Source organism: Aptenodytes forsteri, unplaced genomic scaffold, assembly GCF_000699145.1.
Source record: "Aptenodytes forsteri isolate BGI_AS27 unplaced genomic scaffold, ASM69914v1 Scaffold195, whole genome shotgun sequence".
In the NCBI taxonomy this organism is placed as follows: Eukaryota; Metazoa; Chordata; class Aves; order Sphenisciformes; family Spheniscidae; genus Aptenodytes; species Aptenodytes forsteri.
Window position 1 is genome coordinate 2,193,256 of NW_008795317.1, and position 20,656 is coordinate 2,213,911.

At 40.5% G+C, this 20,656-nt stretch overlaps 1 protein-coding gene across 1 annotated transcript in view; it reads left to right on the forward strand.

Moving 5' to 3' along the window:
- The first annotated feature begins 3,914 nt into the window (after positions 1–3,914).
- Positions 3,915–20,656, forward strand: part of KCNH1 (potassium voltage-gated channel subfamily H member 1) — a 202,665-nt gene continuing 185,923 nt past the window's right edge. The window contains exons 1-4 of the mRNA XM_009279630.2: positions 3,915–3,993; positions 4,518–4,641; positions 4,888–4,994; positions 15,569–15,697. Of these exons, the coding sequence (XP_009277905.2) occupies positions 3,915–3,993; positions 4,518–4,641; positions 4,888–4,994; positions 15,569–15,697 (439 nt within the window). The remainder of the gene's footprint in view (positions 3,994–4,517; positions 4,642–4,887; positions 4,995–15,568; positions 15,698–20,656) is intronic.

Below are 20,656 nucleotides of genomic sequence, written 5' to 3' on the forward strand. Positions count from 1 at the left end.
AAATCCATTCTTACATTTTTGGAAGTAGTTAAAATGTTTTGCTTGTTGCTTTAAAGCAGCTGTGTCTAGTTTAAAGTGATAATCCAAAATGGGTCTGACATTTGAGTGTGTAAAGGCTGACATGTGGATATACTGCAGTAAACAGAACTGACTTGTGGAAAATGCAGGCTAGAAAATACGAAGTGAGGCCCTTCACAAAGTAACCAGTGCGGCAGACCCTCATCACAGAAGCCCGCCCTACTCATGCAAGTGACTGTGCTGCCTTTGGGTTGCCACAGTTCTTACCTGTGTTTCTGCAGCATGATGTGCTCTGTGCTGCGCTTCTACATATTTCTATGCCTCCCAGTGGTCTTGCTCAGACTGTGCTAAATGCAGCACAAGCCAGAACCCCAGGTCTTCTTTTATATGAGCCCGCCCTCTCCAGTCCCTAGCTCAGTTCTTCTTGGAGCTGATAAGAAGGGCCAGTGATGCTTACAGCTTCTCCTTGGGCCAGGCAATACTACTAACGCGAATGACATTGTGATAGAAATTGATTTCCTGGTAAGGGAGTCCTTTGAGTCCTTTCAAAGAGGTGCCTCAAGTCACTGAATAGTTTCAGTACTGCAGCTACCACATGTACATTTTACCCCCTGTCTTTGAAGATAATTTAGCAGTGGATTTCTTCATGGTCTTCCTCTGACCAACTGCTTTCCTGGCCTTGTTGACCCACTTGTGAGTCCCCAAGAGGCTTTGCCCTGTGATGCTCAAAGAGTTCACTAGAACATCCCTCGTGCTTGTTGTGCAACAAAGCCACAGCTGTTTCCTGGCCTCTGGGACCCTGTGTCCCTGCAGATGGAGAGGCAATATTTGCCTCAGTGGATGTTATTTAATATTTTTCTTATGTTAGGAACAATTGTTTAACAGATTATGAGCTGTCTCCAAGCAGCACGTTGTCAGGGACGTCAATGCAATTGAATGTAAATGATAGCAATGAGAACAGCCCTTCTACCTCCGGGTTATCTGTCAGAATAAACTATGCAGGGGAGTTATAAGTGGGAGTCCTTATTTTATGCTGTGTCTTGCCAGTGTTTGCACAGGCAAAACACTGTTGTTGGAGACACTCCTTCTGGAGAAATGCAGGTGTTGCATTCTGTGTTCTCCATGTAGGCACAGAACTGCCGTTGTGTCATTGTTTTGTCTTTAAAGAGATCTGGGAAGAGGAGTGAGTAACTGGAAAGAAATTCCTATTTGTCTCCAAGACCCTTTCTTTGCAGATGCTGGTGCTCCCACTCTGTGGGCTGTTAGGCCACAGCAAGTTTAAAAAAAAAAAAAAGTGGGTACAGGAAGTTTGGAAACCACCAATGCAGATCGTCTCTCCCTTTGCAACAAAATCAGAAACAAAGGAACCGATCATCCTGAGCCTGGTAACCTCCCAAGGAAAGCTGGCAGAGAGTGGTGGGTTGGAAACCTCTTTCCTGGCCTGGCAGTTTGGATGGTGCTACACTACAGCCTCTCTCGGCTGCCTGGCTGCTGTGCTCACAGGGGCCAACGGCTTCTCTGCAGGCTTTCAGCTACATGGGGAGTTCCCAAGCACTGGTCCATGCAGGGCATTTTTTGGATCTAGGGATCACCCCAGGACAAGCACTAAAAAAGTGTGGCAATGGAGCTGGAGGAGCAAGCCTAAAGATGAGTCAGGGGTGTGGTGTTGACTCAAGAGAATGGGTCCAACTTCAGTATTTACTTCCTGTGTGTTTGTAAGCTATGTAAAGCCTGGATCAAAGAAGGATGAAGATGCATGAAGTGGGAACTAGCTAGAAGTGAGGCACACTTGTAAAACAGTGGGATCATCAAAACCTCTGGCTTGCTCTTTGAATTGATAGGCACCCAAGTTTTTGCCTTTAAAGCTTTGTATGTACACAAAGATCACTCAGCTTGGTTGTAACTCACAACTAAACCCAACCTGGACTCTCTGATGAAGCATGCTACCTCCACCTCCCAGAGAGGCTCACCCAATGTAGACTAACAGGATTGCCTAATAGGGATGCATAAAATACAACAGCCAAGTCACACTGACTTAAAAACTCATATGGTGAGGATGTTAGCATCTGTTCTCTTCGGTAGCTTGATAATTAGAATGGTTAATCAGGAGTTGAAATGAAGGCTGAGCTTTCACTGCCCTTAGGTAGCCCCACATCTCGTAGGAGAACACCCAGACTGCGAGGCTGTAAGGGGGGAGGGAAATATTTGCATGTTCTCTAAGCATCCTTTGGAAACTGCCATTCCAAAAAAATCAGGCTTCATTGGGCCAAAAGGTAAGCAAGTGGGAATGTGATTCTTTAGCTCCTGCAATAATGGCAAAGAATCTTGGGTATTGTCTGTGAGAACTGGGCTTATGTTAAAATATTAGGTATCATAAATAATATAGGAAAGGAAAAAAACCCCCTTAAAATATCCCCCTTTTTCATTGTTTTCTATAGTTTAACTTGGGCAGGTTTCTATTTGCTGTGCTAATGTTTTTCAGTTCTGTCTCACCAAAATATTAGATCATAAATAATATAGGAAAGGAAAAAAACCCCCTTAAAATATCCCCCTTTTTCATTGTTTTCTATAGTTTAACTTGGGCAGGTTTCTATTTGCTGTGCTAATGTTTTTCAGTTCTGTCTCACCAACACTATGCATGGAGCTTCCAGCTCCCAAGTCTTTGAGAGCTGGGCATCTAGGGGCTAGGCTGTAGCTGTCTTGCCTTTTGGTACTTAAATCCCCTTGTGGACTTAGTGCTTTGTTTTTACCTGTAAAAAGGGGATAAGAGCACTGTCCTACTTCACAGAAGCACTGCAAGGCTAGATAAAAGTAGGATTAGCACAGTAATGGTCATCAGAAAAGTGCCCTATATAGCTTTTAATTAAAAAAAGAGATTATTTATCCAAAGACAATGTTGAGGTTTAAGTGTGAAAGGAATGTCACTGCTTAAGTTAATAGAAGCTCTTCAAGGAGCTCTTGAGGAAGTGGAGAGAAGGGTAAGTTACCTTTTGAGAAGGGGAGATGGTGAGAAGGAATGTATGCATGAAATAACACCATTCAGATCAGGGCAGGACCTGGCCTAACGTTTGTATTGGCATATCTTTTGTCATTTTTTTTGATGAAAATTTAAAAATATCCTAACACAGTGTTTATAATAGACACTCAAAAGTACTTGCTTTAGCAATGAGAAATGACTTGGCTTACTTATTCATAGGAAGGGGTAAATGACATGTATTGTTTTTGGAACAAAATGCTTCAACCAAGCAAAAACCACGGTGTTTAAAAGAGGCTGTGAGAAACAAAGCAGTTAATGTCCTGAAGTTGTACTACTGGTGTATTTCATTCTAAAGAGTGTATAAAGATACACTTAATCATGCTCGTGGGATTGGGCAATGGATTTAGATAGCTACAGGAATGTTTTATTTAAACCCAGTTGAAGTTTGCAATGAGACAAAAGATTTTGAAAGGGAAAGTTAAAATAAACAGAACTCTTTGCAATTAATAGGTAAAATGTCTTGTTTGTGTCTCTTGGTTGCAGGAAACATTAATGATGGCTGTGTATGTTTGAACAGTTGGGGGTAGATCCAGAAAAGTAGGCAGTGTAGTGGACTCCCTTAAAGGCTCCCCTTAAATATGGATGCCTCTTAATCTCATGTGGCTGCCTAGCCTTTCTTTCAAAAGCCAGGGGATCTTTGCAGTTGTGAAAGGAGCCACCCACCATCTCTGCCTGCCTGCCAGTGCCCAAGCAGCAGCACTGCTGTCTGTCTTGGCACAGGTGTAATTAGTTGACTGCACAAGAGCCAAAGCAGCAGAGAAAAGCAAGGTTTGGGCCCAGCATTGGGTATGTTCATAATGTGAATGAGGTATCAGTCATAAAAACCAGTAGCACGCACAGATCCAGTGAGAATGGAGGCATGAATCCTGCTCAGTTTTTTTTCTTACTCATTGAAACTCCTTCTGGCTTGTACAGCAAAGAAAGTTCTTTCTACTGGTGTAAGTACTAACCCTAGTTGTCTGGTGTCTAGTTTGGAGCACTGTGCCGTACACGTCACACAAGAAGTATTTGAGCTTGTGTGGCCAGCAGTGAAGGCTGTATTGAGAGGAGCCACTGTGTCTACATTCAGAGGGGAGAAGTATTGGTCACGTGCTGTTTTGGCCGTGTGTAAGAGGCTTCACATTCAAACTGAGTGTCATGGTGGATCAGTGCCTGTGGCATAGAGGGAAACAGTTTGGTGAATCTGTCCTCAGTCAAGGGATGAATTTTACCTGCTTAACCATCATGTGTTTCACTTACATAAAACCATCCTCTTAAGCTTTGCACAAGTAATTAATATTTTTTTAAAATAAGAATTTACTTAAAATTAAAACTAGGAATAATCCTGTTGACTGCAGTGGGAATAGTATCTGGGAAAAACTGCAAGGGACTGAAGCAATCAGGATTGGGTCCTGAAATAAGTATTTCCTTCAATGCAACCATAGCCTTGTCTAGTGTCTAACTGATGTCTTCTTTCAAACAGATACTAATTTTGTCTTGGGTAATGCCCAGATAGTGGATTGGCCCATTGTCTACAGCAATGATGGATTTTGCAAGCTATCAGGATATCACAGAGCAGAAGTTATGCAAAAAAGCAGCACCTGCAGGTATTTGAGAACAGATTTATTTTCTGTTAAATAGCTTGTAGTGTTGTGTTTGTTGCTTGAGGAGAAAAGTAATCTGTTTATTCCAGTTTTGTCTTTTATCTCCTGGGGCTGCATCTGTCAAATATGCTTTCCAGGTGAAACAAAATCAAAGAAGGGCTATTTCCAAATAGGTCCTTTTCACACTGTAAACAAATTGTTTTGTGTCTTTGTCTAGTATCTGACTTGAATTTCTTGCTTTATTTGCAGTTTTATGTATGGAGAGCTGACAGACAAAGATACAATTGACAAGGTCCGGCAAACATTTGAGAACTATGAGATGAACTCCTTCGAAATCTTGATGTACAAGAAGAACAGTAAGTAGTTGATTGGTTTGTTCTTTAACGTAGGTGTGTAAAGTTGTTTTAAATTATAGTGTAAACTGCAAGTCTGTTAGCCTGGAGGACTGTGCTTTATCTAGGGCTAAATAAACCCAGTTCTACCACTTGATCTACAAGGGAGAAATGAGAACATTAGGGATGAAAGTCACTCAGGGAGGCAGACAAAGCTCTCTAATTTGTTCTGACGTGTAGAGCGATTCGTGTGTGATGCTTTAAGACAACACTCAAGATTCCATCAGCAATGATAATACACAAGCTAGGTTTGTGCAAATGGTTTCTGTTACAGAGAACATACTTCTTCAATTTTTAAGAATTTGATATAGCAAAGCCAGTATTTAGATGTAGTTTTGGAATAAAAATAACCCATCTTTTGTTTTAGAAGCTGAACTACTTCTGACATTTTCAGATGAAACTGTCTTTTGTTTTGGACAAAAATTCCTTAATTGAGATATGATTTTTTCCTGGGAATTTCAGTCTGTCTGTAACTGCACGTGTCAGCAGATGAACTACTTGCCCAAAACCTGTTGTCTCATCTAGAGTGGACTATGTCATGGCACAGTTATTTTCATCTACGTAGTGTCACCTGAAGTGTAAATACACTGGGGTCTTCAGCCTGGCCAAATGTTAAGCTGAAAGCCTTCATTCTGTAACTTATTTTGCTCTTAACAATTTTGCCTTCTAATCATGAAACTGGTAGTGTCTGTGTACAGGGGAGGGTACTTTGCAGAAGCATCCTGCTAGCAGCTCCTTCCCATTACAGCTATGATGATCAATTTGATCAGTTCTGCATTAGTGGGAATGGGGGACTTTAACCACGAAATATAACATAAAATGCTATGATGTAATTTTCAAGAGTTAACCTAATTGCTGCCTTGTTTTTTGTTAGAAAGACCAGTTTTCCAGGGAAAGTTAATTCAATGTGTGTGAACCATTGGTCTTTCTGTTGAAATGACCAGCTGGTACTGACTGTCGGAGTTTGGTGAGAGAACCACAGGCCGTTCACAAAACCTAAAAGATAATACTTATGTATGCTAGTGCTGATCTGTGGATGTGTGGAGCTGCTTGTTTTCTATCAGAATTAATCTGTTCTTCCAAGAAGTGGTGGTGCCAAAGTATGCGGAATTGGTTTTTGTCATCTTTTAGGGAGGAAAAAAAAGTTCTTAAGAGATTTTTTCTTCATCTCTCTTCTAGTCTTTTTTTCTCTTTTTAGCCTGTTCGAAGCATCATGACCTCTGACACAGCGCCACTGCTTAGGGCTCTTCTGGAGCACAGCTTTGCTGGTCCAACTGATTTTAAAAGCTATATGCGCTATCTGAATGGCCTTGCTTTGTGCTGCTTTCCTTCTAGTGTTGTCTGCCTCCAATGTTTACCTATTTCTTAAAGCTGATTTCTGTTCCTAGCTCAGTTAGTGGCCGTAGGGACCATATGCAGCTCACATCTATGCATCCAAAGCCAAGTAAATAAGCTGCAGTCGTGGCATCTAGGAGGGTCTGGAATTCTGTCTTAACTAACAGTGATTTGGCACCAAGAGGCTATGCAGCTACTCTTCTGTCATTGCTGCAGCATATGGCCTGTAGTAGAGCCTGGGGCCTCTCTGTCTTTTATGCAGAATTAAAGCAAGGTAACCGTGGAGTGAGGAATGTTTCCTGCCCTGCTGCGCACTTCCCTGAGGAGAGGCGGCCTAGAACAAAGTCCAGCTGTGCAGAAGCTGTGTTGTGCGACATGCCAAAAAGCAGAGCTGCGATGGTTCTGCTGTGTGCACAGAGGGTCACGGGCATAGGAAAAAGGAAAGCACAGAGCTTGCTTTTGAGTTTAACAAAACTCAGTGCTCTTAATGTTTGTTAGATTTGTGGCTTTAGAGGTACATTAACTACTGTTACAGCGACTGACTAATAACACTAGAGTTGTAACTGAAAAATATCAAGAAGGGGACATCCTGGAGCTTTTTCTCAGAATAAGCCACATCATAGAAAACCACTGTCTTGTTTACCAGTCATTTAGCACCCAGACTGCTAAGTGGTCTTGCCTTTGTGGTCACCTTACCTCTGCCTGCAACTATGGCAGTTACCTGCTCGGGCAATGGACATGATTGGTTTCAACCTACTCTCAGTTTGAAGGTTTTGGAAAGGACCCTGAATTTTGTTAGACGTCTTGTTTCCTGCTCTTTGTGTCTTTTTTTGTCTCTCTATTCTTCCCTCATTCTATTTTTCTTCTTCAAATTAGTCAGTAAATTAGACAGGAAATAGATTTTTGTTGTTCTTTACCTGTCCACTCCCTCCCTATAAACTAACAGTCATGATAAATAGCAAGTTTTTCTTCCATTTTTGTGTTGTTCAAGAATTGGTACATTTTCCACAGCCTGCACATTTAATGTACTTCTAGCTGTTTTAACAATACAATCTCTATCCTTTTGGGGGAAAAAAGGAAAACAAAGCAGGAGTTTCAAGTTAACTATGATGTTGCTAGTACAGGTCAATCTTCACCTTGTATCTTTATGAGCAGCAGTCATCTCTCTCTTTCTCTATCTTAGTAACAATTATGTCCTGATCTTACACTAGACATGTCAACAATAGATTGAGACATTTAATAATGTTACTAGAAGTGATAGCTTTTTTTTTTTTTTTGGACACGGCGCTCTCCATGATGGTGACCCAGTGCTAGTATTTACTTGGTTGTCTGATAAGAATACCCCATCCAGATGTTGATAGGTGCAGTGTATCCACCAGCTTCATTGCAATTCACGGTATCAACTCTAGAAACAACATAGGCTGTAGTAGTCAGAAGAATGATACAATTTTCTGCCTTCATCATGTTTGCATTTATGGATATTGTCTCTGCCCTGGCCTCCCCTTTCTCTGTCCAGCCTTCCCCCCGTCCAAAAGTGACTATCCTCCCTCTTTTCAGAACTTGAAGTTAAGATGCGATAGAGATTTGATGGTTCCTTGGGCTAGGCCCTTGATTACTTAGCAGATATGTGACAATCATTGTTATTCTCTGGAATAATTGCTTCCTAGAAATGCAGAGCTCCTTCAGGATGATTGGAAGCAATTGGAGCAAGCAGGTGCACAGCCACCAGATTTTTGTCATTGTTGCTCTGATGCCATCCTGTTGCATTCAGTGGGGATTCATGGTCATACCTGGAAGGAGACAAAGTGAAAGCTTTCTTTAATCTAGACTGCAAAATGACAGCAGACAGGTTGACAGTAACTTCATGCGAGAGCTTAAGTTCCGTTGTTTGATTAGATGTGAGTGTCCAATGATGCTGGAAGTATTGTTTATTTTTATATGGGAAAATCAAAACATTGCTAAGTCTCACTGAAATCAGTGGAGTTATGTTAACTTACACCAAGGAAGGTTACGGCCTAATGTATTAGAAAATATTTTGTATCTAGTCTTAGTCATCTTAGCTTATCTGAACTCATGCAACTTAAACCTCTAACTTCTTACGAGACTTTGACAGCCATTTGTTAGGTTTTTACACTTTATGGTCAGCCTCATAAATTAAAATGGCTGAGTAAATTAAACTTGGACTTTCATTGCGTATTTTTCCATTTACAACATAGGTCTGGGTTACAAGCAGTGCAAAAGCAGGCTTCTAGATGCAGTTGCTTCTATTATTGCTGAAGTAAGTTTTTGTAAGAATATAAATTTACTTGCTTCTGTCTGCCTCTGAAGAAGTGGTGCCCATTTGAACCTAACTAGAAAATCTAACCTGCTTTTCTATGCAGTACTCGATCTGCTTCAGTGGAAGAATATCTGAAGTGGGCTGGACTCTTCAAAACTAAAATGCATGAAGAGTTACAGAGAGTCTTCAAGCATCCCCTGTCTGAGCAAAGACATTCCCATTGCCTATGGTCTGCAGCAGCACTGCAGAGAGTGCAGTGCTCTGTGCTTTTTTCTTTTTTTTTTTCTCTCAGAGGTTTTCTACAGGTGGGGCCAGTGGAATGGCAGCAGCCAAAGGGTTGGCTGTAGGTAATTATTTTGCACACTGCAAAGTGGTTTGGATAAGCAGTAGCTCTTTTCTGAGTACATATATTATAGTGAGAGTACCAAAGGCTGGGCTTCACTTTCAGTTTGTGCTGGGGTTCACTTCCCTGGTTTTCTGGGTGCTTGAAAGTTTAACAAATTTAATACCATGAATATTTGTGTGTGGGGTTTTTTTTGTTTTGTTTGTTGGGTTTTTTTAACACATGCACCATCCCTCACAGTGTATTAGAAGGCTTTTAGATGTCAAAGAATGACAAATAAGCCCAAAATAGTGATTTGGCAGATTCTACTTGCACTTATCTTTGGGACCAGTGCTTTCTACAGAGGTTAAAAAACAGATAAACAACCCCATCCTAATTTATAGAGAGCAAAATTCACTTCAGGGTGGTAGACCTGTGATTGCCCACCACTAGGGAGAGTTTCTCATAACTGTTATTGGTTAAAACCATTTAAAACCATTTATAATTTGTGTGTGCTGTGCCTCTAGTATCTCCAGATGGAAATCTTTGCTAAACCAAATCATTGCATAGGACCAGAAGCAGGAAAGAATGAGGGTGTTGGAGTAAAGTGGCATGTATCCTCCTGAGCCTCCCATTGAAATCTAGCTCCATATTTGTCAAGTATACACACCTGCATCTCCTCTTCTGTGAAATCCGTCTGCATGAGTTCAGTTACCTTCAGCAAGGTCAAATCTAAGTATTTTGGATTCATAAAACTGATAATTCCCATTGATCTTGTCAACTTCAAATGTGTGGGCAAGCAAGACCTGCTGTCATCTCAAATATATACAGAACAGTAAGACTTCCCAGTAGTGATCCTTAAATATTTTATCTGGAGTAAATGGAAAGAAGATTTCAAGACTTCCCTGTGTCTTCCCCTTCCTTATACTCACTTTCGGTTCTTCAGAGAACTCGGAATCAGGTAAACCATATCAGCATTGCTGCAGTACAAGGGTGTGTGCTGAACCTTTTTCCTACTGTGTTGTTTCAGTGTCATAGGATAACCCCGGTGCGTAGCAATTCCATCTTTGGGGACTGAAGTTGATTTTCCTTATCTTAGCATGTAAAGATCTGACCTTTAGAAGCATTAGCTGCCAGAGCATAGCAGCACCAGATGCGGAAAACATGAAGGTAACAGCTTTTAAAGTGCTGGAAATATATTTTAAGGTCTCTTAGTATTGGCACGGAGTGGTGAGCTACATACTGAGTTGGTTTGTTCTCATTCAGTGCACACTCTCTGCTAGAAGGTAGAGTCTATAGGAAGACTTTAGCTCTTTGTCTTGCGTGGTCAAATGTCACAGGCTCCTCTGTGCTCCTAGTTAAAATCTGTGTGGATATAGTGGCTTGCCTAACTCTTTCTGATCACACTTCATCAGCTGGTTTGCTAATTTGATATTGGACAAACTATGCGGTCTGCGTGGGATGGAGAGAAGCAGTCTCATACTGAGTACCTGGGCATAAGTGAAGCCCCAAAAGGGGTGACTTACGGTCAGCCGTGCTGTTGATATAAATGAAGTACTGCTGTCTGCATCACTGCATGTAGGAATTGGTGGAGACACAGCACATGCTTCTATCCTTTTCATTTCCATACTGCTTGACTGTTTACCTTCAGGGCAATACCTGTCTGATGACCGTTTGATTGAGACATTATCAAGTAATGCAGAGGTGGTGCTGCTTTGAGGAAACTTGCCCCATTCAGTAAGGGCAGTGAAGATGTCGGTTGAATTGTCAAAACATGTTTTTATTGTGTTTATAAATGAATTTTGTTTTACTTTGTGGAAAGAAAAATTGCAGTATTGCAGTTTTATTTAAACGATGCGCTTTTTGTAGTTTTGAAAAACAGCTGACCTCTTTGGTTAAATGGTTCAAGGTATGGGGAAAGAGCATATTTAGACAGTGATTTTGATTTTCATTATAGCCTATTGTTGTTTGACAGGAGGGAAAACTGAAGGAGAGGTCATCAGTATGCTCAGGGGGAGAAGCTGGAATAGACCTTTAATGTCTCATTCACTTTGATACTATGAGAGTTTCTGAAGGACCTCAACCAAAGTTAAATAGCATGTTAAATGCTGGTGTTCCTGCTCAGCAAGGGGCTGAACGTACCACTGTTGAAATACACAGGACTGGAAAAGAGGAGAGGGAAGAGACAGTAGTATTTGTGTTACAGATGGGAAATTATAAGGTGTGTAGACATTTACTGTGTGTTAGTCTGGAGAAGACTGGGGACTTGAATCACAGCTCTTGAAATTGTCTTGCCTTTAAGGCAACACTGTTAAGTACTGTGCTCAGGCCAGTGAAGACTATTAAGAGCTGCATCTGTTAATTCTGGAATTAGCTACATAACTCTGGTACCACGAGACAGACTGGTCCTATGGCTACTGTCAGAAGTTCATTGTAGATTTTAATTTCTTCCTAGTTGTTCACGCTGCTTCTCCACCAGCTTTGAAGTGACATTCCCTTTTCTAGCAGGATTGGTTCTATGCCATTAGACAAACTCTGGATTCTTTCACTGTTGATTGCAAATCTAACAGAAGCCAACGTGGCTCACGAGTGTTTACTTCTTTGTTTGTGCATTGGCATTATCATTGAACTTCACCAGTGAGAGAGCTTGCCAGGACTGAACACAAAATGTAAATGAAAGTAGCTGTACTGTTGGAAACACTGGTAAACAGTTTCTGCGTGGCTGTACATCAATGCAGACTGGGGGCATATGGGGAAGTTACTCTTGTTTTGCTGTGAGAGCTCTGAAAGATGCTGCAGTTTCACTGCCTGAATAACCCATAGGCTGAATCTGAAAATCACATTTTTCATTCAAATGGCCTTGTTTGTGCCTCTTGCCAGTAGTGATTGTCTGGCGGAGCAGGGACATCCGCTTTGACACCAAGAGTATGAGGGCTGCCTGTAGGAGGTTGAAATTCTAGTTTCCGACCTGATTTATAAGTGGTTTATACTTTAAGCTTTCCTGTTTAATAGTTAAATAAACTGTTTAATGTTTAAAAAGTAAAATTCTTCTGATAATTAAATGGGTATGCAGGAAAAAAGCTGAGCCCAGCCACATCTTGGCTGAGCCTTTCAGTGTGTTCCCACAGTTCAGGTCCCAGTTCTGCTATGAATGAGCTCCTGGTTGCAGAGCACTGTGGAAAGCCCATGTAACGCACCACTGTGAGCACTCACCTCATGATTGTATTTTTATATCCACTTGTCTCCTATTCACAAAAGAGACTGGCAAGATGGTGGGGAACACACTGCAGAGAGAAATACTGAGTAATATTGGGGAGACAGATACATGGGCCTGGCAGAATTTTCTATCTTCTTATTTCTGCTGTTGTTGTGTTACTGTGTAGATCCAAAACTGGAAGATGAGTTATGCAGACCACGTGTGCCACCTTAACTTTACGTTCTGCCCTGGAATACACCCTGTTTGTGGCACTCTGACTCTCTGGACATTATAAGGATACCCAAATAGTGACAGTCATCAAAACCACCTACTTTTAGCTATCAAGGATATTTGGCTCTTTCTCGTTGCTTGGGGGGCACATCACTAAGATCTACCTTTGGTTCTAGGTAAAACAGTGTTTTGTTTTCCTCTTTACTATAATGCAGCACAGGCGTGGGAGTCAAGGGAGTCAGAAAGCAAGAACCATGCTGATATAAGCCCCTTGCCCTGCAGCAGCCTTCTACAGGTTGTCAGGAAAAGTCTTTCCTCTTGCTGCATTCAGAACATGTTAGAAAAATCTTGCAACAACCTATCATACCATAATCATAAAGAGAAGATGACAGCATGCATCTGACAAATAGCCAGAATAAGAGGGTGAACTGCATCCTTTCTGTTTCTGTGATGTGTACAGCATCTTCAAAAGCAGGGTAATAACTTTTTATAGCTGTGAGAGGCAGAGATGAAGCTGAGTATGTAATTCAGCCTCAATGCTATGAAGGTTAATATTATGAGCAGCGCATAGCAGCATGGCTGCTATGTTTGAAGTAGCAAAACAATACGAAGTGTTTTTGGAGAGGGGAAAGAAAATCCCTAATCAAAAAAGCAAATGCATGTAGATGGAGATCAAAAAGCAAGGCTGTAGATGGAGATCCTGGCTGATTAAAAAGTTGCAGTGTTAGTGAAGGGTGTTGAAGTGGGTAAAATAAAAAGCCATTAGTCACCAAGAAGTCTGTGTAAAAGCAAGATACGGATTTGATCAGCCTCAGAATAGTTCACATGTGAAGATGGGAAAAACAAGTAGGCAAGAAAAAATGGAGATAGGCAATTTTAGGAGCTCCTGAGAAAGGGTAGTGTAAAGGGTGTTACTGTCTTGAAAATTGCTGTTGGCTGCTTTGTGACAGTGTCTTCTAAGCTCATTAGCAAGTTAGTGATGATTTTACTGGCATTAGTTACTTTGCTGAATCTTTTCTTGCATTTAGCATTTTTGTTTGCTCATACTTTATTGGAAGGAGTTGTTCAGGAATGCTAACTCTTTACCAAAAAAAAAACCAAACCCAAAACAAATTGACCCCTGAATACTTTCTGCCATGCAGGGATGCTCCAGAAATGGCCATCCGTGATTCCATCTGGATTTCTCTGCTTTTTGAGCAGAGGCCTCCATGCATCATATACCCTGCTGTTTATAGAGGTGGCTGTGCATATGGCATGGAATCTCAGCCAGGGTTTGAAACTGCCTGTGCTATGCAGGCACAGTGGGAGCCTTAGGAATTGAACTTCATTTATGGAAGTTGTCCATGGGTCTTGGAGATGCCCTGGCTTTCTGTGGCCAGAAAAGATTGCTAAGCACAGAGGCTGGGAAACAGCCAGGTGAGGCGCTCGTAGCAACAACCTCTGTTATATTAACATAGTTGGAAAAAAAGCTGCCTTTGCTTGCTTTTCTGAACAATAACTTGTGAACTACCTGAGGTTTCCTTGTGACCCTTTGAAAGTCTGGAAGCACAAGTGGCCCTTGTTATAACTAACAATTGCATGAAAAATACCATGTAGTACTCATGTTAAAATACTGAGCAATTCAGATGAAAGAGGATCTGGTCTCTAGCCTAGAGGAGGGTCCTGTGATTGAGAAAGAAAAGAAATAGTCTTCTAAGATCACCCTTTCTAAAATAGGCTTTCCTGCATGAGTGACAAAAAATTACGTGTGGTGCTGTTTATTCTGGCTTTCCCAGATGGTCAAAATCCTGCTGATTTTTACATCTTACATTGGCCCCTAGTATGTAGACCCTTCTCTCCAAATATAGCTCACAAGGGACACTCAAGAGAAATGTTGCTCACAGCAAGCAAGCCTTGAATCCTCTCTCTGGCTCTTACTTCTTATGCCCGCAAAAGCAATGGTGAGTTTTTTCATTACCATTGAGGGTGTAGGGACAGTCTGAAAACTCATGTACAAGCTCCCTGCAGGCCCAGGCCTGGTGACCCTGGAGTTTCCTGATTGCCATGTACCTCACAGTTGAGGAAGGAGTCATCTTTTTATGACCAAAGTTAAGACTGCAGCCTAAAAAATGGTGCCTTCAAGGAGGCCACGTTATGACATACACGAGCCAACTGCTTTGTTCTGAGCCTTCCAATCAACTTATACTTAAATATCACTAAAATCAGTGTGGTGACTCCTGTGAAACAAGAGTTCCATCACTACATGGAACTTCATTGCTATCACTAGGGTCTTCTCAGCAGCCTCAGCAGAACTGCCAAAAATATAGAAAGGCAGGACTGACTGACAGTTTCTCTCCTCAAGGTGATCTGTGTGGATAGATCTGAAGCAGCATCTGAAGGGTCATTATCTGGGATCATCTTTTTCTGTGATGTGCAGGCTCTAATCTCTCAAGCAGTTTTCATTAGTAGCTTATCTACTGCAGTAATTAGAAAAGCACAGTTTTGTTCAGTACAGCTTACTCCCATCCACAGCCCATGGTCTGGTCCTGATGGCTTGTCCTCTCCTGAATTCAGTGGAGTCTTGCTTCACACTAGAGTGATTGTGAACAGGCTCAGGACAAGGCAAGCTGAAAGGCAGCTTGCAAAGGATTTCCCTTGCATGGGAGGATTTGCAGGCTAGACCAGAGCTCCCAGAGCCTGGCTCTTGAAGCTGGGCATAGGCTGACGTAGTTTTTAGGGGATGGTGCTCCCTGTTTGCAGAGAAGTATAAGGTCAACCAAACTGGTCATGCTCTTAAGTTGAGACTCTGTATTATGGTCATGGTCTAGGCACAGTTGGCCTGTTCTCAAGTCCTGCACAGAACCAGCAAGACTCTGTTGTGTGCGCCCTTTGCGCGTACATGGGGCTCTTCTTTCAGGAGATTACAAAGCACTTCATAAGTTCAAGTATTCACTTTGTAGATGAAGCCCAGAAATACTGAGTGATTCCTGAAGATTTAAAAGCTAATCAGAGGCAGAGCAGAGAACTTAACTAACACTCTTGTCAGCTGCTTTGTCATTTTTCCTAATAGGTGTTTGCAAAAAAGCCAACATTAAAGTAACATTTACAGATGGCTGATTCTGAAGTGTAAACATCTAAACTAGCACATTTACAGTTCTGCCTACCATTGACCAACTTTTTGATATGTTTGTTTCCAGGAACACCTGTCTGGTTCTTTGTGAAAATTGCTCCAATTCGAAATGAGCAGGATAAAGTGGTTTTATTTCTTTGCACTTTCAATGACATAACGGCTTTCAAGCAGCCCATTGAGGATGATTCATGTAAAGGTTTGTCTTTTTCACAATTATATATTTATGCTGCTTCTGTTTGTTTGCCCTGGTCTTGAAAGAGCTGAAGTCCTTTAAATACCAAAGCCAAAGAATTAGATGTTAAAATAGCTTGTAGCTATGCCAGCAGGGACTGCGTTTGTGCAAGGAATGGTTGCTGGCTTTTTAAGCGAATTGGCTCTGGCCTGCATTGGAAAGGGTCATTGTTAATGAAACCCCCAAGAGCTTCAGAAAGCAGAGTTTACTCAGCAAATAGGTGCTGCTCTTCCTTTTAAATTCATTATTAATCCACACTCCAGCATAGCTTTCAAGGAGTCACAATGTTGCTAAACAGCCTCTTTGATGTCAGAGGGAACTGAAGGGTCTTGGGCCCTGTGCAAATTGTCCATGACACTGTATGCAAAACCTGAGTAATTAACCCTGTCTGAGTCTGGCAAAGATCTGAATAATTTCATTCTGCCTGGCTTGATGTTACTTACCATTATTATGGGATTCCTTATATTAAAGTTCTGGACTAGTTTCCTTTTACATATGTGAAGAGATTCCCATCATCTTAAGTTGAATCATGTTTAAGCTGTCCTGGTGAGTGAAGTAGCATTGCTGTATTTTGCTGTTAACCCTTTGCTGAGTTACACCCTGGAAACCTGGAAGCAAACTCAGCTGTGACAGCAGCATAAACTTGCACTCAGGTTCAGATCCTGTCAGAAATAGACCTTTTGTACCCATATGGAGAATTACAGACACTTGTGTCCTCTAGGGTAAAAAAAGACGTAAGTTCTCCTGTTGTTTGCATTTTTGTAGTATTTAATAATATTTGTAGTATTAAATTAAACAGGAAACTTACTGTGAAGGTGAACTGATTTACATTTATGCTCAAAATGTTATTCTTTAAAAACATAGTTTCTCAAAGTGGAAACACCTGTTACCATGAAAAAGGAAGTACAACCTTGACAAACATACCCTCTTCCAGGCTATGTGGGTTATTTTTTTCTCTTTTTTAATGCTATTTGTATGGTTCTTCATTGCTTTAATAAAACTAAAAACCATATCTTGTCAGAAAGGTTGGGTCTACAGTATTTTTTTCCCTGCCTAGTGGTCTTCACTGTATCCTTATGAGGACTGATGGCAAAGATAAATCAGCATGATGCAGTAAAGCTGGCTCTCATTTATTTGCCGGGAGTGAAGGCCCTTGCTTCATTTAGTCAGTTGATAGGCATGACTTTCAGTCAGGGGTGGTAGCTGTGTCTTTTTGCTTTCACAGAAGATCCTTAATGTGATAGTGAGATGCACTCTTGTGAAAAGAGTTTGTCCTCCACTTTCAACACAAGGAAACACTGTATTTTTTTTCTTTATAAGAGAAGTATGTTGAAGGAGGGGAAGGCTAATTTTTTTTTAAAAAAACAACCTCCTTTGGATCTTGAAATCGTGCTGTTCTTACAGTGATCATGGTAATTCTTAGCAGTTCCATATCTAAACCAATATAAGCACTAAACCTACATATAAGTGCACCATCTTGCAGAGGATTTGAGACGATAAGCAAAATTTCTTCATCTGGCCCATGGAAACTGGCTAAGTGACTAAGAAAAGTTGCAGACAGAAGAACTGGACATATTATTTAGAGGCCACTGATTCACAGCTCTGTACTCCTTCCCTGAGTGCTGTGACTTTATGTACAGAAGAGTTCATGCACTTCAAATATTGTTTCTGAATCTCCTAAAATTAATGAAGTTGCACCAGTTTCATGCTGGTAGAGTTCTCTGTCACTGTACGCACAAATCAAACATGATCTAAATGAAACTGCACATTCTGTTCTAATCCTTAATTTATCTAATCCTTAATTTATCCCCTACGCCTTTCTTTCTTCCGTAAGTTACTTGCTATAGGCTAGCTTTGGAATTTTGTTGCATGCGTCTCAGGAGGCGATATTGTATCAGTCACTTGATGGCTAGATGAGCAATTTCTTGGAAAAGAGCAGCTGATTTGTCAAACAGTTAAAGATTTTTACATGCATGACCATGCCTTTAATATTAGATCTCATTGTGCAATTGTATATTGTGAGGGGGTAAAAAAGGCAGGTATGGAGTGTCAGACAATTGTCTGTAGTGGGCTCTGGGATTCATGGAGGGGAAAAACATTTTTGGAAGAGCTAAAAAGGGTAAAATTGTATTAGCTTCTTCTAAGAATCATTGCTTTTACAGACCTGAGCTTTGAAAAAGGCATATTCTTTGCACCGTGTACAACATTACATGGGAATTTTGTAGCATGCTTTTGAAGGATAGCAATTTTCGTAGGAATGTTTCTCATATTCTAAAACCAAATGAACTCCCCATCTGAAAACCTAAAACTGTGAACTTAGTGATTTATTGTTTAATTGAAACAACTGAAAACTGATTGCTAAATCGATTATTTTTCCTTCTTTCACCTTCAATCAGCTTTTATCAACTACTTTTCTTTTACTGTGTTTATATGTGAAATCAGTTTCCTGTGCATATGACCACTTGATATGTAATAGGCTGCCTGCAAATGCAGATATTTTATTAACATATGTGCTATTTGCATAGTTGCAGAATGGCATAGCATAAAGAATTTAAGTTTTTCAAAATCAATGCCTGTATGTCTATGTAGAGAAAACCGGTATGTAGTACAAGAACATGATCAATTTAAAGAGCAACTAATCTGTCAGGATAAACCTGCTTAGCTGTGGTATATCTTAGTTTTCTATCACCTGCTGGCAATTTCAAGCATGAGTGTTCAGCTGCAAATGACGTAGTGACTCCCTGAGTGAAAAGTGTTGAGCTCTAATGACAGGTGTTTGACTTGTACACAAAAATGAATAGGCATCTTTTATCCAAAGGTGACTCAGAGAGAAAGAAGGTCCCAGTACCATTTTTCAGTCTTAATAATTTTTTATTAATAATATCAGACATTGGTATAGATGAAACAAAAAAAATTTCTAAAGTAATGTAAAAAGTAGACTTCTAATTGTAGTCTTTGTTAATTGATTCAGGTAATTTAGAAGATTTTTTTTATGACTGCCATAGAAGTTAAGTAAATTTGCTTTTAAATACAGCAGCTTTAAAAATAGTGCATTCCAAACAGAACAACTTAAAAACAGTGTCAGTGATGTTGATGATGTAATATTTTTAACCAGCCTCTTTCCACTCTTCCCCGTATGCTTGCCCCTTTAAAAGATCAGGAAAAAATAGGTTTACTTGACTAGAAGTAGGCAAAATCAAGCTATAGCATAGCTAAATTTGGCTTCTGAAGTGATAGGTCACCTTCTTAGCTGAATTTTAGAGTATATGCTATATTTGGAATTCATGCATTTTGTCTGTATATGCCTCTTTTGGTTTGAGATCTAACACACCAAGTATGAGATGTTTGACAATAGTGTATAAAGTGGAATGCATCACTTTATGAAAACAGTAATTGGTGCAGACAAATAGAATCTGCCTGCACTCTGAGTAGCTAGTAAGAAGTTTGCCTGAACGGGTTTTGCATGTATGAATATGATGTGAACATATTCAGATGCATCTATGCTGCTTTATAAAAGTTTGGAAATTGTGCTTTGGATCCAAATTTTTGCTTTTGATACTCTGTTTTTATACAAAAAAGTGATCAAATTCAACATCACTGAATCATATAGGAGAATGGTTGTTAGCCTCCTAGCTATTGTAACCTCCTGTGCTTTGCAGCAATCATCAGTTATCATCTCCGCTGCAGAAGAAGCTTTATTTCATTTTGCAGCTAAGCTGTCCTTTGCATCACAAGCAGGGCTACACAAAAAATAATACTTTGATTGCCTCCTTCATCTTAGTTCAGGGAAAACTCCAAGTGTTTCCTTTTTTCTTTTTGTTTCGTTTTTTTTTTTGTTGCTGTCTAATTTTTTGTTCTGTTTTTAAAGGTGTATTTATATGAGCAGAGCCAGTGTTTGAAATATTTTGATTAAGTTATACTCTGCTTTCATCTAGATGAAATGTTTTCTTAAAAAAAGGAAACAAATGAAAGGGAAGTTGTGAGTATATTAAAAAACTTTGGTATGCTTTCTCAGTCCAGATGGAAAAACAAGACAGATTTAGTCATGAAGTTTCAAAGGGAAGGAGCATTAAGACTGCAGAGAGGCATGATGGATGTAAGCAAGAAAACAAAGGTGGTTTTTGAGTGGAGGCAAGAACTGCTAGAATCTTGATTTACTTGCATTTACATGGTTCTGTGTGAACAATAGACCCATGACCAAAAGAGCTTCTTCACTAGTAGGCAATGGCTCCTTGTTCTAACTCTAGGGATTGTGTAAGTCGTGGATCAGCAACTTGATAACAAGGGTTCTGTAACTGCCACAGTTCCTAATGTTTGAATTTATGAGTCATCATGATCAAATTGAGGAGAGTGGCAGGAAACAAATAACTACCTACAAATAAATAATAAATGTTGTTGTGGATTGAGTATCAACAGATCATGCTCACCTCAAAATACAGAAAACTGGTTTCTTCAACTTAAGAGCATTGTTAAATGAAGCTTCATCCCTGTTGTGGTTTAACCCCAGCCGGCAACTAAGCACCACACGGCTGCTCGGCCACTTCCCCCCCCCGGTGGGATGGGGGAGAGAATCGGAAGAGTAAAAGTGAGAAAACTCCTGATACATCAGGATGTATATAAAACTGATGATACATCCTCATTAACCATACCCCCCTCCCCCTTCCCATCCTTTGGTATAATATGCAGATATCGTTGCCTTAGTTTATGGACCACCCCTGTGAAATGTCTGTAAAATGTCCACAAAATGTCCATTGAGTTCATTTAGTCCATGACTATGGACTAAACTATGACCATCTGTTATGGTGGTCACTCAGGACAGGAGAGGTGGTGTGTTGAGTGGAGTTACTGGGCACCAAAGCCAGCTCAGGTCAGGTCACTGCTGCACTTGCACTGCTTCTTGTAAGGCTTGTCCTCCATTGGTTC